This window comes from Tachypleus tridentatus, chromosome 4 (genome assembly GCF_004210375.1).
Source record: "Tachypleus tridentatus isolate NWPU-2018 chromosome 4, ASM421037v1, whole genome shotgun sequence".
In the NCBI taxonomy this organism is placed as follows: Eukaryota; Metazoa; Arthropoda; class Merostomata; order Xiphosura; family Limulidae; genus Tachypleus; species Tachypleus tridentatus.
Window position 1 is genome coordinate 23,332,964 of NC_134828.1, and position 22,194 is coordinate 23,355,157.

The window sequence follows — 22,194 nt, forward strand, 5'->3', positions numbered from 1 at the left end:
TAAATTTAAGTGCATGTAACAGTTTTAAAAATGGGACAGAATGTTACTTCGCCTAGACAAAAGTCAGTTGCTTCTTCAAGTGAATAACTTAAAATAGTTTCATATTTGATTTTCCTGAATCGCGCCGTTTGATTTGATTTGAATTCTACTCATGAATTGTATTCATGTTCACATTTGCTTGATTTCTTCCTCTCGGGACAAGTCTCGGCCTTTCTTTCCGGTGCTGCCTTTGCCTCCTCCCAAGACAACATTTAGAGAGACATCCTCCACCCAAAGAGTTAAAAATAATAATAATAATTAATTTAAAAAAACCAACAACTTATTCCTAATAACAATTCACGAAAGGGGACGAAGAGGAACCACAACGTTCCTGAACACCCCAGTTGGAGAGAGAACTCTTCTGATTTCTCTCTCTCTAAACTAAACCCCTGCCATGTTAGTTTGTTTGTTTGATTTTCAAGGCCTGGCATGGCCAAGCGCGTAAGGCGTGCGACTCGTAATCCGAGGGTCGCGGGTTCGCGCCCGCGTCGCGCTAAACATGCTCGCCCTCCCAGCCGTGGGGGTGTATAATGTGACGGTCAATCCCACTATTCGTTGGTAAAAGAGTAGCCCAAGAGTTGGCGGTGGGTGGTGATGACTAGCTGCCTTCCCTCTAGTCTTACACTGCAAAATTAGGGATGGCTAGCACAGGTAGCCCTCGAGTAGCTTTGTGCGAAATTCCAAAACAACAACTTGATTTTCAATTGAATTAACCTGATTATATACACTTATAATTATTTTTCAGTCATGTTATTTAATAATTCATGTAGAATATTAATTTTATGTGTTATAAGAGTGATCTTATTTAAATATAACACTTCGAAGCACAGAACCATGCATATTGTATGGAAGTGGCTTTCCTTTTTATTTTTTTAAATAACAAATGATTCTTCTTGTTAAGCAAAAAAATCTTCCTTTAGTCCTTTTATTTCGTTATTATATACCAAGCTATACAAAGGGCGATCTGTGATCTGCCCACCACGTGTATCGAAACCCGATTTTAAGCAATATAAGTCCGCAGACATATCACTGTACCACAAGGGGCACTTTAGTCATACTTCGCCAGCTGTATTAATTCATAGATTTAATAGTTTGAAGGTGCAGATTTAGCAATACTTTATCAGCCAACTGAAAGAAACAACAAAACAGTTGTGTTATTTTGAATTTCGCGCAAAACTACCAAAGGGCTATCTGCGCTAGCCGTCCCTAATTTAGTAGTGTAAAACTAGAGGGAAGGCAACTAGTCATCGTCACCCACCGCCAACTCTTGGGATTCACTTTTACAAACGAATAGTGCGATTGACCGTCACATTTTAACAATCTCACGGCTAAAAGGGCGAGATCTTTGGTGCGACCGGGATTTAAACTCGCTACTCTCGGATTACGACCGAGATATAGGACCGTATAACAAAACACCACCGTATGAAGTTGAAATGTACATGAAACACTATTGCTGGAAAAAGCAGAAAGAAACTGGCTGATCATGTTAGTCGTAGGGTTGCCGCAGAATATTAAGGTTAAAATGTAAAATGATCAATAGAATTTACATCGAGAAACTAAATCAATTATAATTTGTGTGATATTTTGTTTCCCTGAAACATTTCCCACTTCATGATATATTTCCACGTTATGCATTCCTAGGACATTCACCTCCAGTTTCAGAACCAATGTGTTTTAGACAGGTAAAACATTAAAATCCTTATTCAAAGTTGCTGCCTTTTTAAGACTGTGACATGGCTGAACTTCGAAATGTTTCTTTTTTCTCGTATTTAACTTATTTGCTCATCAGTATCCCCGGGGGTTTACAATACTAATAAATCGGATTTTGTTACCCTCGATGGTTTCTTTAAGTTGAACAGCAAACAAATCTCTTTTATTTTTAGAGCAGAAAATATTATCAATATATCTTCTCATGCAAACATTTTAAGGCTCAACTATTTCAATAACATCGAACATTATGTAGGAAAATTCAAAACAGATCTGAATGAAGTAGATATTAATCCATCAGAACACATTACTTGAAAATTTGATTTTAGTCTTTCAATGTCTCTTTTAATATTTGAGAGCAGAAACCTTCCCTATTTTTACTTGAATAGTGCCTTATGTATAAAAATAAGAAATCTGAGAGTCTGGTTTGTTTTGAATTTCGCGCAAAGCTACACAAGGGCTATTTGCACTAGCCGTCCCTATTTTAGCAGTGTAAGACTAGAGGGAAGGCAGCTAGTCATCACCACCCACCGCTAACTCTAGGGCTACTTTTTTACCAACGAATAGTGGGATTGGTTGTTGTGTTATAATGCCCTTATGGCTGAAAGGGCGAGCATGTTTGGTGTGAGGGGGATACGGGCCCGCGACCCGAGGATTACGAGACGCGTGCCTTAACCACCTGGCCATGTCGGACCAAAACTGAAAGCTTTTGAAAGCTAGACGTTTATTTTCAACCTTCAATATAAACTATTTATGCACCTTTGAGATACTATGATACTTAATGGTTAAATTGTTGTGTACAGTTTAAATAAATAAAATTAGTTGTTGTATCTTGTAAAAGCAAGATTATTTATTTATACTTTTTGATTTTCTTCTTTTGTAATATTAGCAGTCTTTTCGTTTGAAATCGAATACGTTTTTCGGCGGGAAAACAAACATATCTAAACTGTTTGATTTAACGTAGTTTAATGAATGACACTTAACATAAGATGTAATTTAGGACTAAGAGTAACAACTGAAATTTGAAGTTAAAATTACGAAAGACGATTTCGGTTGAAGAAGTCAATTAACAACGGTATTCTAACTGAAATGTGAATGAAAGGTCTTTTTACGTAATGTGTAGGTTTAATAAGTAACGTTATTCGTCAGATACTGTGTAAGTTTTAATTTACTCTGTAATCACGTAAACAAAACGCTGGGCCTCTTACTTACAAAAGCTAGTAGACGTACTACCCAATACCAGTGCCACTGAAGAAACTATTAATGTACTAAAACTAGATTATAACAACGAGAGGTAATACTAGTAATAGTATTATAAATATTAAGTATAAAAAATATCAGCTTGTAACTGTAAGTTAAATGAAGAGAAATTTAAAATGACAAAAGTAAAACTTTAGTTAACATCAAAAATTTAGCTTTTTTGAATAAACACGAAAAAGAATAAGAATATTTTTTCTACTTTAGTGAACAACTTACCTTTAGTATATTTTAAAACTTATTGACTTTTTCAAGTACAAGAATATTTGCTTCTGAAAGTTTCGTTTCATTGAGTGATAGTTAAAGTAACTTGTAATATACTATTAATATTACTACAAGTAGTTAGTGATGTATAAGTTCAGGTATATTCTACACTACGTAAGTAGTACGAATATTAATACCTGATACAAGGAGAATACATATGTTAAAAAAATAACCAATTAACAATAAAAATGTAAAATTCTATTACAATTGTTTGTGTGTAATGATAATTTTATTTTGTATGAAGGTAAATATAGTGTCACACACACACACGTAAAATACATTTTGGAGGTTATGGTCCTGAAAATAAGTGAAGGGCCTCACAGAAAAAAAATGTTATGTCTTAGGTAAATGTTCCATGTTATTCTTGGAATCATTTTGGCCAAGACTTGTTAAATAAACAACAAAATCTCCAATACAAAAGTAATGTTTTTAATACAACAAAAATCACAAAATAAGAAGAGCAATAATAATTAATTGGGTATAAAAGAACCAGAAGATGAACAAAAATATATTTTGTAATATTATTTTAAATGCCAAAGAAGCAATTTTGAATCCTAAATGAATAATTAGTAATGAACTCGGTATCCAAGTGTCACCACAAAGGGGAACTTTGTATTTGTTTTTTTTAATATAAAATTATTTTACTAATATTTAATGTTTACAATGAGCAAATAAATCTAGGGCTGAAACAAGTGATAGAAGGAAATATTTGTAAGCAGTAAGAAACAGGTCATAACTAGATAAATAATACTTGAAACTTATGCTTTACAATTTCATTTATACCATTTAAGAATGGGTTGTAAAAGTCTGGCTGGTTTTCAGAGTTAGCTCTAACAGTTGTTAATGATGTTTACACATCTGGTTGATTTAATAGTTATGCTGATATTTCTACTAACTTGAAATTAGTTTTTCACTTTCCAGCTAACTATAAGTTATTTTGAAAAACTTGTGTGTGTAGAACTAGGGAAGTGGAACTATGTGATAGTATGATTCTTGTTTTTAGAATTTAAGTCTAAATGAGAGTAGTCATTAACTTGTGTGTGTAGAACTAGGGAAGTGGAACTATGTGATAGTATTGTTCTTGTTTTTAGAATTGAAGTCTAAATGAGAGTAGTCATTAACTTGTGTGTGAAGAACTAGGGAAGTGGAACTATGTGATAGTATTGTTCTTGTTTTTAGAATTGAAGTCTAAATGAGAGTAGTCATTAACTTGTGTGTGAAGAACTAGGGAAGTGGAACTATGTGATAGTATTGTTCTTGTTTTTAGAATTGAAGTCTAAATGAGAGTAGTCATTAACTTGTGTGTGAAGAACTAGGGGAGTGGAACTATGTGATAGTATGATTCTTGTTTTTAGAATTGAAGTCTAAATGAGAGTAGTCATTAACTTGTGTGTGTAGAACTAGGGAAGTGGAACTATGTGATAGTATGATTCTTGTTTTTAGAATTGAAGTCTAAATGAGAGTAGCCATTTGTTCAATACCTATTCTCTCACCAGCTGTGTGATAATAAATTTGTTTACTTAGAAATGTGAGGTTTGGAATATTGTACAAGTGACAACGAGGATAAGCTGTAACGACCTATTTGAATTTTCTAATCTTCCCTTCCACACACACACAAAGGAAATTGTTGAATTTTTAGTTCTGAGTGCATTAGAAGATTGATGGTCAAATTCCACTGTTTTGTCTGACAATATAAGCCCAAGAGTTGGCAATAGATGGCATTGAGTAGCTGCTTTCCTTCTTGTCCATCACGTGAAAATCAGGGATGACTACTGAGTGTAGACCTCGTGTATCTTTATGTGAAACGTGACAAGAGAAACAATGATTTCCTTCATTGGTATTGATTTCTTGAACATCTTAAAGGTTTAATCACAGTTCTTGATCAAAATCTGTTTATGTTTGATTTTTATTGTCTCTTATGTCAGATGTGTGTTTTTATAGTGACATGAGTGAAGAGATGAATGGGGGTGGAAAATTTCTACAAACTTTAATCAAAGTTGGTTTTCCTGGAGCAAAAGACTTGGATGGTTGCAGCTTTGATTGGATGTTTGAAACTAAGCCTTTGGTTCCATTCCTTGACTGGTTCTGTGACAGTGTTGATAGAGCAAATGTGTTGACAGAAGAAGAACTCCACCAGTATGTATCAATAAACCTGAAAATTTAGTTATATATCTATGCATGCTAGTAACTAATATTTATCAGGGTATAAAGGAACTTAACATTGTTTGGTAGTTTTCCATTATGCCTCTCCAATGTTAATAACTTTTCTGTTATACCCATGCAATTTGAATAACTTTGAAAATGTATAAATATGTTTATATGTTAATATATATATGTATGAATTTTATTTGTATAATAAATGCCTGTAATAAATATCTAAAAATATATTAATAACCATTGTATTAATATTAATAATTACTTTTAACTTATGATGTAGACTGTCTGTCATTTGGAAACTTCCATACCTATTGTGCAGCCCCAATGCCAATAAATGTGTCCAAAAAATTTGACTTTAACTTAAAAAAATAGATTGGATAGTTTTTGTTTTTTTCAACAAAAATATTCCCCCATTGGTTTTTGAGGGACTTGTTAAAGGAAGTTTGTTAATTTTATCAAATGTTACTAATAGTGTGTGTTTAATTAAATTTTGGCTTTATGTATTTTAGGTATGAAGAGTTAAAATCTCGTGGATCTGTGTTGAAGGAAGAAGTTTTGGAAAAAGCATTACACTGTTTGACATTTGAGTCTCAGTCTGTACCACTGGATGTCTTGAGGTGAAGTCACTTTGAAAAAAAAGTGGAATATGCTAGATTCTTAGGTTAAGTTTTTGAGAAAGAATTAATGCAGTTCAGGTCATTAAATAATTAATTTTTAAAATGTATACATTTTTCCAGAGATAAACTAATAAATGTGAAAGAGTTAGAGTACCAAAACAAACAAACCACCCACTATTTACATTTTTCTGCAAGCCCTTATTAGTTATGTAATTTTTTAATGTATCTGAAGTGAATATTTGTTGTATCCAATTATCTGTGTTTGTTTAGAATTCTGCATGTTACACAGCAGGATACCTGAAGTCAGTGTTACCACATTCAATACTTATTATTAGTTGTGGCTCATAGAACAGCTCTGAGTCTGTATTTTTCTCAAGTGCAAACTTTTAGCTTCTATCTTCATCATCTCTTGACCAATTTGATATCTAATTACAGTTTTGGACTCTGGAGGTCAAATCCTTTTAATTGATTCTATTTGACCACACAAAAAGTTTCATAGATTATCCTGCCAAAAAAGAATTTCAATTTGAGGATCAGCTGAGTGGCTCATAAAACAGCTCTGAGTTTGTATTTTTCTCAAGTGCAAACTTTTAGCTTATATCTTTATCATCTCTTGACCAATTTGATATCTAATTACAGTTTTGGACTCTGGAGGTCAAATCCTTTTGATTGATTCTATTTGACCACACAAAACGTTTCATAGATTATCCTGCCAAAAAAGAATTTCAATTTGAGGATAAGCTGGTAGATATACTGATGATTATTAAAATCAAATTGGGTATACTTGTGCCTCATACTTGGTATCACTGGTGCACCAAAATATAGGTAATAAAAAGGGAATAAATGCCTCATAGATAAATGTATTCTAATCTTGCTATAATAATTTAAAGTACCATGAATATTGAGGATTCCCTTTTGTTGGAAGAGGAAGAACTCAGAATGTTAACGACTGTGATAGGCCTTCATAAAAACAATTGATGGAAGTGTTGAGTGTGGCATATTTTAGTCATCATCCACAGTATATATTACCCTTTTCAACCAGTTTCTATTTCAAAGTGTATTCTGACATAATAGACATACAACCAACAAGGGATCATTTGGTCCTTCAAGACTGCCCTAAAAAGTAAAAACTTAAACTCTCTTTTGACTTTTAGGAAATTATTGATTTCATTTTTAAATTCTTGTAAGGTACCAGTCTATTACTGCTTATTGAAATGTAAGCCAACTAGCTTGTTAGAAAAATATACTTGTTCTAAGTAGGTTATTATTGAACTTTGCTAATCACATTATTGTTCAGCTTCTTAATTGATTGTGTTTAACCTGATTATATTCACTTGAAACTTGGATAGTTTACATGTAAAAAATTATTACTTTTCTCCCAAATGTTCCCCTGCTTTACTTCTTGCAACTGAATCATCCTTTGTGGTTCATGATAAATCTTAAACTTCATTCCCTCTGATTGGCTCTCTGAAGTTTTGGAGAGAAAATAATTAGATCCATCATCAAACAACTTATAACTTGGAATTCTGAAATAATTCCTATTGTCAGTGTATTTTCCACATCCAACAAAGTCTCAATAATTTCCACAATATCACAGTCTTCCATTTTGACTTAAGGTTCTTGATACCCCAAGCACAGTTATATTTAACTCTGACAGAGGTATCTTTAAAGTTATTACGTTGTGTTTCCAATTTCCATCATCAGACCAAAACTAATATTTGTTCCATCTCTACTATTAAGTAATTCATTCTCATATTTAGTCCAAGGGAGTACAAACTATCTCTCTTTCATATATATAATCTACACACACACATGCATGTATAAACCATCACTAAATCCATTTATAGTAATAATTTATTGTTAATTTCTACTTTTATAATTCTTTATGAGGGTCATAGTCTTCATGCAGTGTCAAAAATGATTGTAACCAGGGGTAGATTTAAGTGGTGTTTTCCTATAAATTTCAACTAACTCTGCTCGTATGACATATCATTGTCTGTCATTATAGAAATAATAACAAATGCAGATAACACTATAACAATTTTATTGTATGAAGTGTTTTACTGAAAACACTTTTTCATACAGATTAGTTTTCTTCCTTGTGTTCGTGCACTTTGCCAAAGAGATTTTCAAACCACTAGCCTTGTGAAAACTTCCTCCTAATTTCATGAGAAACCATGTGAATTTGAACTGCAAGACCATCCACCAGTATCAGTGTGACACACCATCCCATATGGCAATTTCCTCTTCCTTGATTTCCAGTCTTTGGAGTCACTTTTGCAAAATTTTGGTTGGATTCAGTATCTTCTGGTTCTCCTTTCAGTTCCCAATTTTCCTGTTTTCAAGCCTTTCTCAGTACCATTTTTCAGTTCTGTTTCTCCTTTCAGTTCATAACAGAAACCCTTCACTGCTTCCTTGATAATTTTTCTGTGGAATCTCATTCATCTCTTTTTTTTTTTTCTTGTCGACAATGGCCCATTCCACCTGTGATGGCCTTTTTCTTCTCATCTGGTTTTTCTGTTGTTGAATCCTTTGGGAGGAGTTACTCTCTTATCTCAAGTCTTGTACACTTTCACCTTTCTCTGGGACATTTATCTTGTTCCATTTCTTCATCTGGATATTTTTGTGATGTATCTTATTTGATGGAATCATGGACTTAAGCTTTTTACCACCAATGTTTCTTATCTTTTGTAGTTTTCCATTGCTCCAGCCTTGTCATTCTCCCACTTCTTATTTATTCTGGTATCCGGGATATTTACCTCTTCCCTTCCCGCTTCCATCTGAGGTCTCATTTATCAATCTAATTGCCAATGACCAACTGGTTGGTTTGAGACCCGTGGAAGCACATCTGTCATGTTTTGCAGACTTTGAATAAGTTTTTTAGCTGACAGAGGAATTATTCAAGTTTCTTCACATGGTCTTTTTCTACATTTTCTTCCTCCTCCTTCATCCCAACCTGTCTCATTTTACCACCTGTCCACTTCTGGTCACCTTGAATTTCTCAAGTGGGCAGTACTGGATTGAGTGGGAAAATAAGGGATTAAGAGGGTTCATGACTCTTTCTGGTTTTCACTTCAACCTTTTTGTTGTTTCCCTAAAAACAGGGGGATGATGCTAATTATTGTCTTCTCTGAAATGTTTCTTGGTTTTCCACATGCGAAAATGTGCGAAAATGATTCCCAAGGGGTGCGAGGATGCCCATGAATAATTAAAGCAAATCTATATTTTTACATAAGAGTATGCTTTATATTTCTCCTAAGAAGAAACATTGAAATTAATTTTTCATTATGTACCCTGAATTTTTGTCTTGAAAAAAGGTATGCTGTATGTATGAAGATTAAAAAAAAATTTTTGATTACATCAACTTTGTATTTTTAGCTTTTTTTATATTTAAGTTTCCAGGGGGTGCGAGAAATGATTACTGATTTGAAAGGGGTGCAAACACTGAAAAAGGTTAAGAACCACTGATTTATTCTCTGCTGGCCATTTCAAACCAGGTCTGTGGATGGCCAAGGTTTATGTTTTGGATGCTTTTTTTCCACAGTGCAATTACCCTGTTCTATACTGGAGTACCTTGTGTGATTGCTAGGCCATTCTAATAGTATCTCTGACCTCTGGCATTCTCTTAACTTCTCTCAAACTGGACCTTCACTTATTTATGGATGGTTCTCAGTCAGAATGGGGTGTGTCTCTGAATGACAGTCTAACTGTGGGGTTGTGGTCTCTGGAGGAGCATTCTCTGCATACCAACACCCTTGAACTGCTTGCTGTGTATTAGGCATGCAAATATTTTTATTTTTGACTTATGGATCATTAGTAAATGATCCATTCAAACAATTCTACACTCATGCCGCACATCAACTGCTGGGGGGCACACACTCCAGGATTATTTGTTCTCAAACATAGGACCTCCTCTTTTTAGTCCAATCCAGTTGAGTATATCTAATAGCCTTTCTTGTTCTGGGTGCACTGGATATTGTTGTGGACTGTATTTCCAGACAAGACCATGTCCTGTAAAGAAAACGGTCCTTCTACCCCGGAGTCTTCCATTGGATCTATTCCCTCAAACTTCACAGATATATATCTTCTTCACATTGCCTAATGCCAAACATCATTTCTTTTGGTTTCTTGCACTTCACTACTCATCCCTGGTATCAGTGCCTTCAATTAGGTCCTATCTCTTCCTGTGTGCATTCTCCCTTGTGGAGTTGCTCTGATTTAGAATAATTCTAGTAGGTTCCATTTTGATGGCTTTTTACAGGCAAACCCAACTTTGGATTTTGTCACACTGTCATGAACTACTTTTTAATAGTATTTATAGTAACATAAATATATGAGTGTGTTAGGTTAAGGATTTTTCTACAGTAGACATCTATTACTTGGTGACAAATTTCATGATAAAAGAACAGCATGCACTTCACTTGTTTTTAAAATAATACATATGCATTAGAAACAAGTTAATCTCGTTTGAGTTTTCATTTTATGCATGAACAATAATTATGACATTTTTTAATGAAATAGGGAAGAGGTATCTTTGATCAGAGCTGAACTCTCATCAGTTGAAGCCAGAGTTAATGAGCTTACACACCAGAGAGATGTTTTAAGGTAATATTAATTTTAAAACTTCAATTTGTCAGTTGTTCTTTCTGTAGTCTAATATTAAACAAGTTTTGCAACATTTGTAAATTAATATCTTCATACTAGGAGGTTTTTCTCTTTACTTGGTAAATAGAGACATTAAATAGTTTAAGTATTGATAGATTATTGCAAGATTGGTGTTTTTGTTCTTTTGAATAGAAATTTAAGTGTAAGGTATTTCAAAACAAAACTTAATTGTTCTATGCAATTTATAAGTAGAAAATGACAGTAGATGATTGAGATTGTCTTTGTAAGTGTAGAATTTGCAGCTGAATTCAGCATGTTTCAAGATTTCCAAAGAGCTTGTATAAACTAAAATTATATTGTAACAAAACTGTCATTATGTGATTTTGGTTTGCTCTTTTCATTAAAGACATTTTTTTAAATATTTTAGCATTCAACTTAGTCAATACAACCACTATGGACTGTTGATGGAAGACCTTCTTAGAGATCTGCAACATGACTTGTGCAAACAACAGGAACAGTTTGTTTCGGTCAGCAAACAGGTGTGTTCGTCACGTCTTGCAGTTCTTTGAATCACTTGTCCAAGACTACATGATGTGTTTTATGTGGTTGAATATTATTGCATGTTAGTTTTATTAACAACAATCTGGTATCTGTATTCAAGACTTGTTGCAATTTTTTTTTCAAACAAAGTAAACTGTGTAGTAACCTAGCAGAAGAAAAGACAGTAAATTCTTGATGTCTTTTATATTTGCCTGTCAGCTAAGTTGAAACTGTGTAGTAATCTAGCAGAAAAAACGACAGTAACTTATTGATGTCTTTTATTTTTGTCTGTCAGCTCAGTTGAAACTGTGTAGTAATCTAGCAGAAGAAACGACAGTAACTTCTTGATGTCTTTTATTTTTGTCTGTCAGCTTAGTTGAAACTGTGTAGTAATCTAGCACAAGAAACGACAGTAACTTCTTGATGTCTTTTATTTTTGTCTGTCAGCTCAGTTGAAACTGTGTAGTAATCTAGCAGAAGAAACGACAGTAACTTATTGATGTCTTTTATTTTTGCCTGTCAGCTTAGTTGAAACTGTGTAGTAATCTAGCAGAAGGAGCGACAGTAACTTCTTGATGTCTTTTATTTTGTCTGTCAGCTCAGTTGAAACTGTGTAGTAATCTAGCAGAAGAAACGACAGTAACTTATTGATGTCTTTTATTTTTTGTCTGTCAGCTCAGTTGAAACTGTGTAGTAATCTAGCACAAGAAACGACAGTAACTTATTGATGTCTTTTATTTTTGTCTGTCAGCTCAGTTGAAACTGTGTAGTAATCTAGCAGAAGAAACGACAGTAACTTATTGATGTCTTTTATTTTTGTCTGTCAGCTTAGTTGAAACTGTGTAGTAATCTAGCAGAAGAAAGCGACAGTAACTTCTTGATGTCTTTTATTTTTTCTGTCAGCTCAGTTGAAACTGTGTAGTAATCTAGCAGAAAAAACGACAGTAACTTATTGATGTCTTTTATTTTTGTCTGTCAGCTCAGTTGAAACTGTGTAGTAATCTAGCAGAAGAAACGACAGTAACTTCTTGATGTCTTTTATTTTTGTCTGTCAGCTCAGTTGAAACTGTGTAGTAATCTAGCAGAAGAAACGACAGTAACTTATTGATGTCTTTTATTTTTGCCTGTCAGCTTAGTTGAAACTGTGTAGTAATCTAGCAGAAGAAACGACAGTAACTTCTTGATGTCTTTTATTTTTGCCTGTCAGCTCAGTTGAAACTGTGTAGTAATCTAGCAGAAGAAACAACAGTAACTTCTTGATGTCTTTTATTTTTGTCTGTCAGCTCAGTTGAAACTGTGTAGTAATCTAGCAGAAGAAACGACAGTAACTTATTGATGTCTTTTATTTTTGCCTGTCAGCTTAGTTGAAACTGTGTAGTAATCTAGCAGAAGAAACAACAGTAACTTCTTGATGTCTTTTATTTTTTGTCTGTCAGCTCAGTTGAAACTGTGTAGTAATCTAGCAGAAGAAACGACAGTAACTTATTGATGTCTTTTATTTTTGCCTGTCAGCTCAGTTGAAACTGTGTAGTAATCTAGCAGAAGAAACGACAGTAACTTCTTGATGTCTTTTATTTTTGTCTGTCAGCTCAGTTGAAACTGTGTAGTAATCTAGCAGAAGAAACGACAGTAACTTCTTGATGTCTTTTATTTTTGTCTGTCAGCTTAGTTGAAACTGTGTAGTAATCTAGCAGAAGAAACGACAGTAACTTCTTGATGTCTTTTATTTTTGTCTGTCAGCTCAGTTGAAACTGTGTAGTAATCTAGCAGAAGAAACGACAGTAACTTATTGATGTCTTTTATTTTTGTCTGTCAGCTCAGTTGAAACTGTGTAGTAATCTAGCACAAGAAACGACAGTAACTTCTTGATGTCTTTTATTTTGTCTGTCAGCTCAGTTGAAACTGTGTAGTAATCTAGCAGAAGAAACGACAGTAACTTATTGATGTCTTTTATTTTGCCTGTCAGCTTAGTTGAAACTGTGTAGTAATCTAGCAGAAGGAACGACAGTAACTTCTTGATGTCTTTATTTTTTGTCTGTCAGCTCAGTTGAAACTGTGTAGTAATCTAGCAGAAGAAACGACAGTAACTTATTGATGTCTTTTATTTTTGTCTGTCAGCTCAGTTGAAACTGTGTAGTAATCTAGCAGAAGAAACGACAGTAACTTATTGATGTCTTTTATTTTTGTCTGTCAGCTCAGTTGAAACTGTGTAGTAATCTAGCAGAAGAAACGACAGTAACTTATTGATGTCTTTTATTTTTGTCTGTCAGCTTAGTTGAAACTGTGTAGTAATCTAGCAGAAGAAACGACAGTAACTTCTTGATGTCTTTTATTTTTGTCTGTCAGCTCAGTTGAAACTGTGTAGTAATCTAGCAGAAAAAACGACAGTAACTTATTGATGTCTTTTATTTTTGTCTGTCAGCTCAGTTGAAACTGTGTAGTAATCTAGCAGAAGAAACGACAGTAACTTATTGATGTCTTTTATTTTTGCCTGTCAGCTTAGTTGAAACTGTGTAGTAATCTAGCAGAAGAAACGACAGTAACTTCTTGATGTCTTTTATTTTTGCCTGTCAGCTCAGTTGAAACTGTGTAGTAATCTAGCAGAAGAAACAACAGTAACTTCTTGATGTCTTTTATTTTTGTCTGTCAGCTCAGTTGAAACTGTGTAGTAATCTAGCAGAAGAAACGACAGTAACTTATTGATGTCTTTTATTTTTGCCTGTCAGCTCAGTTGAAACTGTGTAGTAATCTAGCAGAAGAAACAACAGTAACTTCTTGATGTCTTTTATTTTGTCTGTCAGCTCAGTTGAAACTGTGTAGTAATCTAGCAGAAGAAACGACAGTAACTTATTGATGTCTTTTATTTTTGCCTGTCAGCTCAGTTGAAACTGTGTAGTAATCTAGCAGAAGAAACGACAGTAACTTCTTGATGTCTTTTATTTTTGTCTGTCAGCTCAGTTGAAACTGTGTAGTAATCTAGCACAAGAAACGACAGTAACTTCTTGATGTCTTTTATTTTTGTCTGTCAGCTCAGTTGAAACTGTGTAGTAATCTAGCAGAAGAAACGACAGTAACTTATTGATGTCTTTTATATTTGTCTGTCAGCTTAGTTGAAACTGTGTAGTAATCTAGCAGAAGAAACAACAGTAACTTCTTGATGTCTTTTATTTTTGCCTGTCAGCTTAGTTGAAACTGTGTAGTAATCTAGCAGAAGAAACAACAGTAACTTCTTGATGTCTTTTATTTTTGTCTGTCAGCTTAGTTGAAACTGTGTAGTAATCTAGCAGAAGAAACGACAGTAACTTCTTGATGTCTTTTATTTTTGTCTGTCAGCTCAGTTGAAACTGTGTAGTAATCTAGCAGAAGAAACGACAGTAACTTATTGATGTCTTTTATTTTTGTCTGTCAGCTCAGTTAAAACTGTGTAGTAATCTAGCACAAGAAACGACAGTAACTTCTTGATGTCTTTTATTTTTGTCTGTCAGCTCAGTTGAAACTGTGTAGTAATCTAGCAGAAGAAACGACAGTAACTTCTTGATGTCTTTTATTTTTGTCTGTCAGCTTAGTTGAAACTGTGTAGTAATCCAGCAGAAGAAACGACAGTAACTTCTTGATGTCTTTTATTTTTGCCTGTCAGCTCAGTTGAAACTGTGTAGTAATCCAGCAGAAGAAACGACAGTAACTTCTTGATGTCTTTTATTTTTGCCTGTCAGCTTAGTTGAAACTGTGTAGTAATCTAGCAGAAGAAATGACAGTAACTTATTGATGTCTTTTATTTTTGCCTGTCAGCTCAGTTGAAACTGTGTAGTAATCTAGCAGAAGAAACGACAGTAACTTCTTGATGTCTTTTATTTTTGCCTGTCAGCTTAGTTGAAACTGTGTAGTAATCTAGCAGAAGAAACGACAGTAACGTTTTGATGTCTTTTATTTTTGCCTGTCAAGTTAGTTGAATGTAAGTTATCATTTTTGATTCTACCTGCTTATTGATGAAGACATTAAATGCGTTTTGTGAATTTACAAATCTATTGGGACCAATAGACTGTGAAAAGTATATGGAACTGATCTGTGGCTGTAACAGATGAATGTACATGTGGGTGTAGGTAGAATTGGATATAGCTAATGAAAATAATTGAGTACTATTTTTCTGAGAATGTTAATAGAATCTTTCATTATGAAACTACTTAATTTTCATTAAAACAATAAGATCTGGGGTTTGATTCTCTGTAGTTTACAGAGTGCAAGTAACCCATTTTGTAGATTTGCATTAAAGGATAGCTTCTTTCTTGAAGACAACTGTTACAAAATCTTTTGTCATGAAAAGATCTTTATGATTAAGGTAAATAATTCATGTGCTGTTATTACTTTTTGTAGATTTCTGTGCTTAATTTGATAAGATATAGTTCTTAAAAGAAGAAAAATTGTAGAGTTTATTTTGAATTATGAATTAATAGTTTTTATCAAGGATGTAATCACATCTCTTTCACTTATAACTTGTGAGGTGGAAGGGAATAATATTCCACAGTTTAGATTACATTGTTTGACTTTAAATTAAGACTGAACTCAAAACCATTTTGTGCATGTTATAGTTTTCAGGCTATAACTTTTAAATTATTAAGCATATTTTCACAAAATTTGGCAGATTATCAGTAAACATAACAGTGTTTAAAATCACAGAATAAAAGATTTCTTTTGTTCAGTATTAAGGTTTGTTGGCCATTATTTTCATGTTGCCTATCCAAGATGCAAAGTAATTTTCATTGTAAGATTGAAAATACTTCAATACATCAGCAGAAGTTTTTCAAATGTGAAATTCTTATAATGTTCAGATAATTATGAAGTGTTTCTTAAAAATAACTTTATACTTTGTTATTTTCACTAATGAATCTCTTTGTGGGTTCAGTCAATTTGACCGATCTCGTAACTACCATAAAAATTTGGAAATAAATATAAAGTATGCATTTTTCATTCTAGAATGACTACAGATGATAACACAAAAACATAAATTTAGACTAAAAATAGCTTAAACCTTATAACATTATAAGTTTATATATATTATTTTTATTGTATTGACCTTCAACTCATGCCTGGCAAACAATACAGAACTCACAATGACGTGGTGCAAATGCACTTGTGTTACCATATTCAGTAATATAAAATTGACCTTTAGCCTTTACAAAGTGACCTTCTTGGCTGTGTTTTAGTGGACTAGTATTTATTATTATACATTCTATATGTATATAGATTATTGTTATTTACAAACAAGTTCTTAACTTATTTTTCTTATAACATAGAACAGTAAATAAAGAAGTAGGTAAACAATTATCAGTTCTAGTTATAACCTTTGTACTCAGCACTGCTTGTTGTAGTTGGCTAAGTCTTAAGAAATTTTGCATGTGGAGGATATGAAATGAAATATTTTTCTATGTTTTGTAAGTACATTTGAATAATAAAAAAAATCAAAGTACTATATTGGTACCATATAATTACACTGTAATTTGTCAAGTTTAGTATTTAGTAACTGAGCTATATTTGTGTTTAAAAAGAATGTGAAATTTTGAACAGGCTAGAGACTGAAAAAATCGTAAGGGGACATTCTGAGCTTTCAGTTGGTTATTCACATGTCATATATAGAAGTTGGTACATATATATAAGGGACTGTTTACATAAATGGAAAGAAGTGGGCACAGCTGCTATGTTTGATTCAGTACATGAGCAATATCCCAGCAAGTAGAAAAGACCAGAAGTTTTTATTTTATATTCTAATATATATTTATCAGTAATTTGAGTTGCTAATTTGTACAAAACTATAGACTCTGTATCTTGACATCACAGATATCTAATTTGAACCAGTGCTTCATTCAATGTACTACATGATACACAAAAATCAGTGTTGGGGTGTTTTTATTACTTCTTTTTAAATTAACAAATTAAATAATCTGTAATATTAAATTTGAATTATAATCTCTAGTTTGATACCAAATGTAATGAATAAATTCATAAAATAGGAAGTTTGGTAAAATCGTAAAAGCGAGTTGAGATGTCATGGCCTTTCACCTGTTATCTATCAGGGTTAGAGAGATTTATTTTACTGGTGGGTATTACAGCTGTCTCTGTTGTGTGCTAAGTTAAATATACATTATGCTAATGATGCATCAGAGTTCTCTCATGTTTGGGCCACCAAGTATTTTGTTAGTAGTTTAGTTACAGCATACAACATACTTGTTCTAATGTCATAGTAGTTTAGTTACAACATATTTGTTCTAATTTCAGTTAATGGTGGGCACTTGTTAGTAAAATTCTTACTTTTTAACAGGTGTCATCAAGCATACATTCAACTGTTGAGCCAATTGAAGGACTTATTAGCTTCTACACACAGGAAATGAAAAAGTGGAAAGAACCAGACAGTTGTAATCATTTCTCTGTTCCTGGTTCTTTCTTCACGTCTCTAGACGTTAATTCTTACTATGAAACAGAGGTACGTTTCCTCGACCAGCTAAGAGCTTATATAAAGAAGCAGTTTTGTCAGGTAAGGTGAAGGATTTCTTATTTCACTTTAGATGTTTCTAGTTAGTTTTCTTAGAATGAGGTTTGTGTATTGAGGCTGTAATGAAATCAATGTTTTTAAGGAATGACAGCTTTTAGTTGAATGGTTATCGAGAAACATTTGGTCAGAAAAAAATATTAGGGCTAATAGCGTGAATGTATTTGAAGTTACTTTTAACCTGTGTTCTGATGTATAAAATTATATCGTATGTTGATTTTAAACTAGTGTAAAATAGGAATTCTCAGGATTCAATTTGGCTGGATTCTGTACAGTGGGTGTCTGTGATTTGTTAGTGATAAGTTTCAACAATAAACAAACAACACACAGTCCACTTGTTTTAAAGTAATGTATTAAAAATAAGTTAAATACATATACAATTATTTGTTACATTGTTGATTATACTTTGTAACACAAATTTTGCTCATGGATAGTATGTTATTTCTTAATTGCTTATGTTGTAAAAGTACAGAAAATGGCCATTATTCCCTTCAAACTTTGCTTTTGTGACCTGCATAATGAAATTTGAAATTAACCTATTTTCCATGTAAAAAACAGGCAAATTTGCACATTTTCACTTATATAAGGTCTGAATAAAACAACATAAGAATCAAGATTTACATGTATTTATACTCAAGTTATACAAAAATGTTTAGAAGTGAGTAGTTTTTTAAGATTTGCAACTGTAATGTAAATCACTTTCACGTATCAACCCCCAAATATAGTCTCCCATCATGTTTTGTTTATATACTCCCAGGTCACAAAAGCAAAGTTTGAAGAGAAAAATAGGTCTTTTCCATTTACTTTAGGCATAAGCAACTGGGAAATAACACTTTCTGCCCAGGAACAAGAAAAAGCAAAACGTTTGTTACATAGTGTTTATTATAACAGTTGTAGCTAGAGCTTTAAATAATCCTCTTTTTTCCATCAAAATCCACACAGACTTGTTTAATTACTTCAGAACAGAATTAACAAGACAAATTCTTTTTCTGTGCTCTGTTATTAACAATACAATCTGTGATAATTTCACTTTAAAAAAATTACCTCTGTGAGCTTTTTATGGTAAAATTCACAATCACCTAGTCTAGACCTATGTACCAAACTAAATTTTTTATAAGTGTTTATACCCTGACAGAGGTTGAGAATTTTTCACACACTACTGGGTATTATAATGCAATACCAATTTACTATTTTAACATGGGCTTGGTCAAATTAAATGACCACGTGACTACTTTGCACTATTATATCTTTGTATCTTCATAAAATTTGGGAGATTTTCAACAAACATTACGTGTGTTTTATATAAAACAAAAATAAGTTTTCTATTGCAGTATTTTTAATAAAGATTTTTTTGTGAATATTTCAAATCTTTTCTTTTAATAATATGATTCCATAGTGATTTTCGTGTTGACATCATACTGATAATCTTAAATACATTTCAAATGAATTTTCTGTGAAAGTGTATTTAATTTAATATTTTATGTATCTTAATTCTATAGAAGATTAGTCAGTTTGACTGACTGCATAACCTTGAGAAAAATCAAAATAAATCTAGATAACTTTTTTTTTATTTCTAGAATAGCTTGAGATTGTAACATGGAACTACATTTGTTTATCTTAAATAGCTTTACAGTTGTAACAGCACACATCTGCTTATATTTAAATATTTTATTGTTTCACTACCCTTTGAACTATGTTTAATGACTGTTACTGTAAGTATTAAATCACACAGAGAAGGTGCGTTTTATGTTATGCTATTGAATTACATTACCCACGGGCCACTCCAAGTTTCTTACTTTTACAGTTTAGTTACTTTTACAATAAATGAATGGTATACATGGAAAACATGAAATCAAGTGCTTACTTTATATGGGCCTTTTTTGTTGTTTGCCGTTGACTGTGGATGACACTTAAGCCTACTTTTTCACATTAATGGTAGTAGTACATCAAATAATCTTTTATTGAACAAAACACCAAAGAATATAGAATACCAACGTGCAAAACGCAAAGAATGTTCTATAACTATCACAATTTTCAAAGCATTTTAACTTGATAATAAGAGATGTCACAAATTCTTCTAAGCTAATTGATGTGTTTCGTATGGAAATGAAGCTTTTACTGAAAGAGAAATTGATACAAAAAAAACAATATAATATAATAAATCATTTGGCAGATGAAAATCTTGGCTTTCTGTTGCTTACAAGTGGGTGTCTTTCTGTTGGTTACAAGTGGGTGTTTTTCTGTTGGTTACAAGTGGGTGTCTTTCTGTTAGTTACAGGTGGGTGTCTTTCTGTTGGTTACAGGTGGGTGTCTTTCTGTTGGTTACAAGTGGGTGTCTTTCTGTTGGTTACAAGTGGGTGTCTTTCTGTTGGTTACAAGTGGGTGTCTTTCTGTTGGTTACAAGTGGGTGTCTTTCTGTTGGTTACAAGTGGGTGTCTTTCTGTTGGTTACAAGTGGGTGTTTTTCTGTTAGTTACAGGTGGGTGTCTTTCTGTTGGTTACAAGTGGGTGTCTTTCTGTTAGTTACAGGTGGGTGTCTTTCTGTTAGTTACAGGTGGGTGTCTTTCTGTTAGTTACAGGTGGGTGTCTTTCTGTTGGTTACAAGTGGGTGTCTTTCTGTTGGTTACAAGTGGGTGTCTTTCTGTTGGTTACAGGTGGGTGTTTTTCTGTTAGTTACAGGTGGGTGTCTTTCTGTTGGTTACAAGTGGGTGTCTTTCTGTTGGTTACAAGTGGGTGTCTTTCTGTTGGTTACAAGTGGGTGTTTTTCTGTTAGTTACAAGTGGGTGTTTTTCTGTTAGTTACAGGTGGGTGTCTTTCTGTTAGTTACAGGTGGGTGTCTTTCTGTTGGTTACAAGTGGGTGTCTTTCTGTTGGTTACAAGTGGGTGTCTTTCTGTTGGTTACAAGTGGGTGTCTTTCTGTTGGTTACAAGTGGGTGTCTTTCTGTTGGTTACAAGTGGGTGTTTTTCTGTTAGTTACAGGTGGGTGTCTTTCTGTTAGTTACAAGTGGGTGTCTTTCTGTTGGTTACAAGTGGGTGTTTTTCCTGTTAGTTACAAGTGGGTGTTTTTCTGTTAGTTTACAGGTGGGTGTCTTTCTGTTAGTTACAGGTGGGTGTCTTTCTGTTGGTTACAGGTGGGTGTCTTTCTGTTGGTTACAGGTGGGTGTCTTTCTGTTGGTTACAAGTGGGTGTCTTTCTGTTGGTTACAAGTGGGTGTTTTTCTGTTGGTTACAAGTGGGTGTCTTTCTGTTGGTTACAAGTGGGTGTCTTTCTGTTGGTTACAAGTGGGTGTTTTTCTGTTAGTTACAGGTGGGTGTCTTTCTGTTGGTTACAAGTGGGTGTCTTTCTGTTGGTTACAAGTGGGTGTTTTTCTGTTAGTTACAGGTGGGTGTCTTTCTGTTGGTTACAAGTGGGTGTCTTTCTGTTGGTTACAAGTGGGTGTCTTTCTGTTGGTTACAAGTGGGTGTCTTTCTGTTGGTTACAAGTGGGTGTTTTTCTGTTAGTTACAGGTGGGTGTCTTTCTGTTGGTTACAAGTGGGTGTCTTTCTGTTGGTTACAAGTGGGTGTCTTTCTGTTGGTTACAAGTGGGTGTTTTTCTGTTGGTTACAAGTGGGTGTCTTTCTGTTGGTTACAAGTGGGTGTCTTTCTGTTGGTTACAAGTGGGTGTCTTTCTGTTGGTTACAAGTGGGTGTCTTTCTGTTGGTTACAAGTGGGTGTCTTTCTGTTGGTTACAAGTGGGTGTCTTTCTGTTGGTTACAAGTGGGTGTCTTTCTGTTAGTTACATGTGGGTGTGGCAAGAGGAGGTACAATTTTGTATTTGATAGCACTGTAACCAAACAAGAGTGAAGGCTGAAAATTTAACTTTGTCTGAGCAATGACATTATTATAATTAGTAATTTACATTAAACTTCATACTTCTTTGAGGGGTGGTGAATAAATTAGGGTTGATAAAATGCATAGGGTAAAAATGTCACATTTCACACACTAGGGGAAATTCAGGATTTTTAAAAATGTTTTATAAAAGGTAAGAACCTAAAACTTGAGAGAGGGTTAAAACAAGAAGAAAAACTCAGAAGGTTCTAGTAACATGATGTTATAATATAACCATCAGCAATTTGTAACTATTGAACTACACAAAGTCTAATTTGTAAACAAGCTTGCAATCAACTGTCACTTTTAAAAATAACTAAATTGAACATTTATGCTATGTAATTATCTTGCATTAAATTTAAATAGAAACAGTCATGTATATCTAATGGGAATGTTAATTATAAATCATATTGTAAGAAGCATCATGCAACTAATTTTTTTTTTTTGGGGTGCAGAGTCTGAAAACAAAGCACTTTTATTATCATTGGTGAATTATTAATCATACAAATAATAAATCGGGTGCATTTTAATTTTTTATTACACAGTTTCCACTGTTGTTGGTTTCACAAAGACAAATATTTTGAACACATTTATTCAAATG

The 22,194-nt window shown here is 33.4% G+C and overlaps 1 protein-coding gene across 2 annotated transcripts in view; it reads left to right on the top strand.

Moving 5' to 3' along the window:
- Nucleotides 1–2,694: 2,694 nt before the first annotated feature.
- The window catches only part of LOC143248675 (HAUS augmin-like complex subunit 3), a 42,748-nt gene continuing 23,248 nt past the window's right edge, over nucleotides 2,695–22,194 (top strand). The window contains exons 1-6 of one of the 2 annotated variants that reach the window (XM_076497277.1): nucleotides 2,695–2,821; nucleotides 5,209–5,403; nucleotides 5,934–6,041; nucleotides 10,563–10,646; nucleotides 11,074–11,185; nucleotides 17,500–17,712. In XM_076497277.1, coding sequence (XP_076353392.1) covers nucleotides 5,213–5,403; nucleotides 5,934–6,041; nucleotides 10,563–10,646; nucleotides 11,074–11,185; nucleotides 17,500–17,712 — 708 coding nt within the window. In that variant the 5' untranslated portion in view covers nucleotides 2,695–2,821; nucleotides 5,209–5,212. Of the gene's footprint in view, nucleotides 3,041–5,208; nucleotides 5,404–5,933; nucleotides 6,042–10,562; nucleotides 10,647–11,073; nucleotides 11,186–17,499; nucleotides 17,713–22,194 lie in introns of both variants that reach the window. The other variant, XM_076497275.1, reaches the window with a different exon arrangement.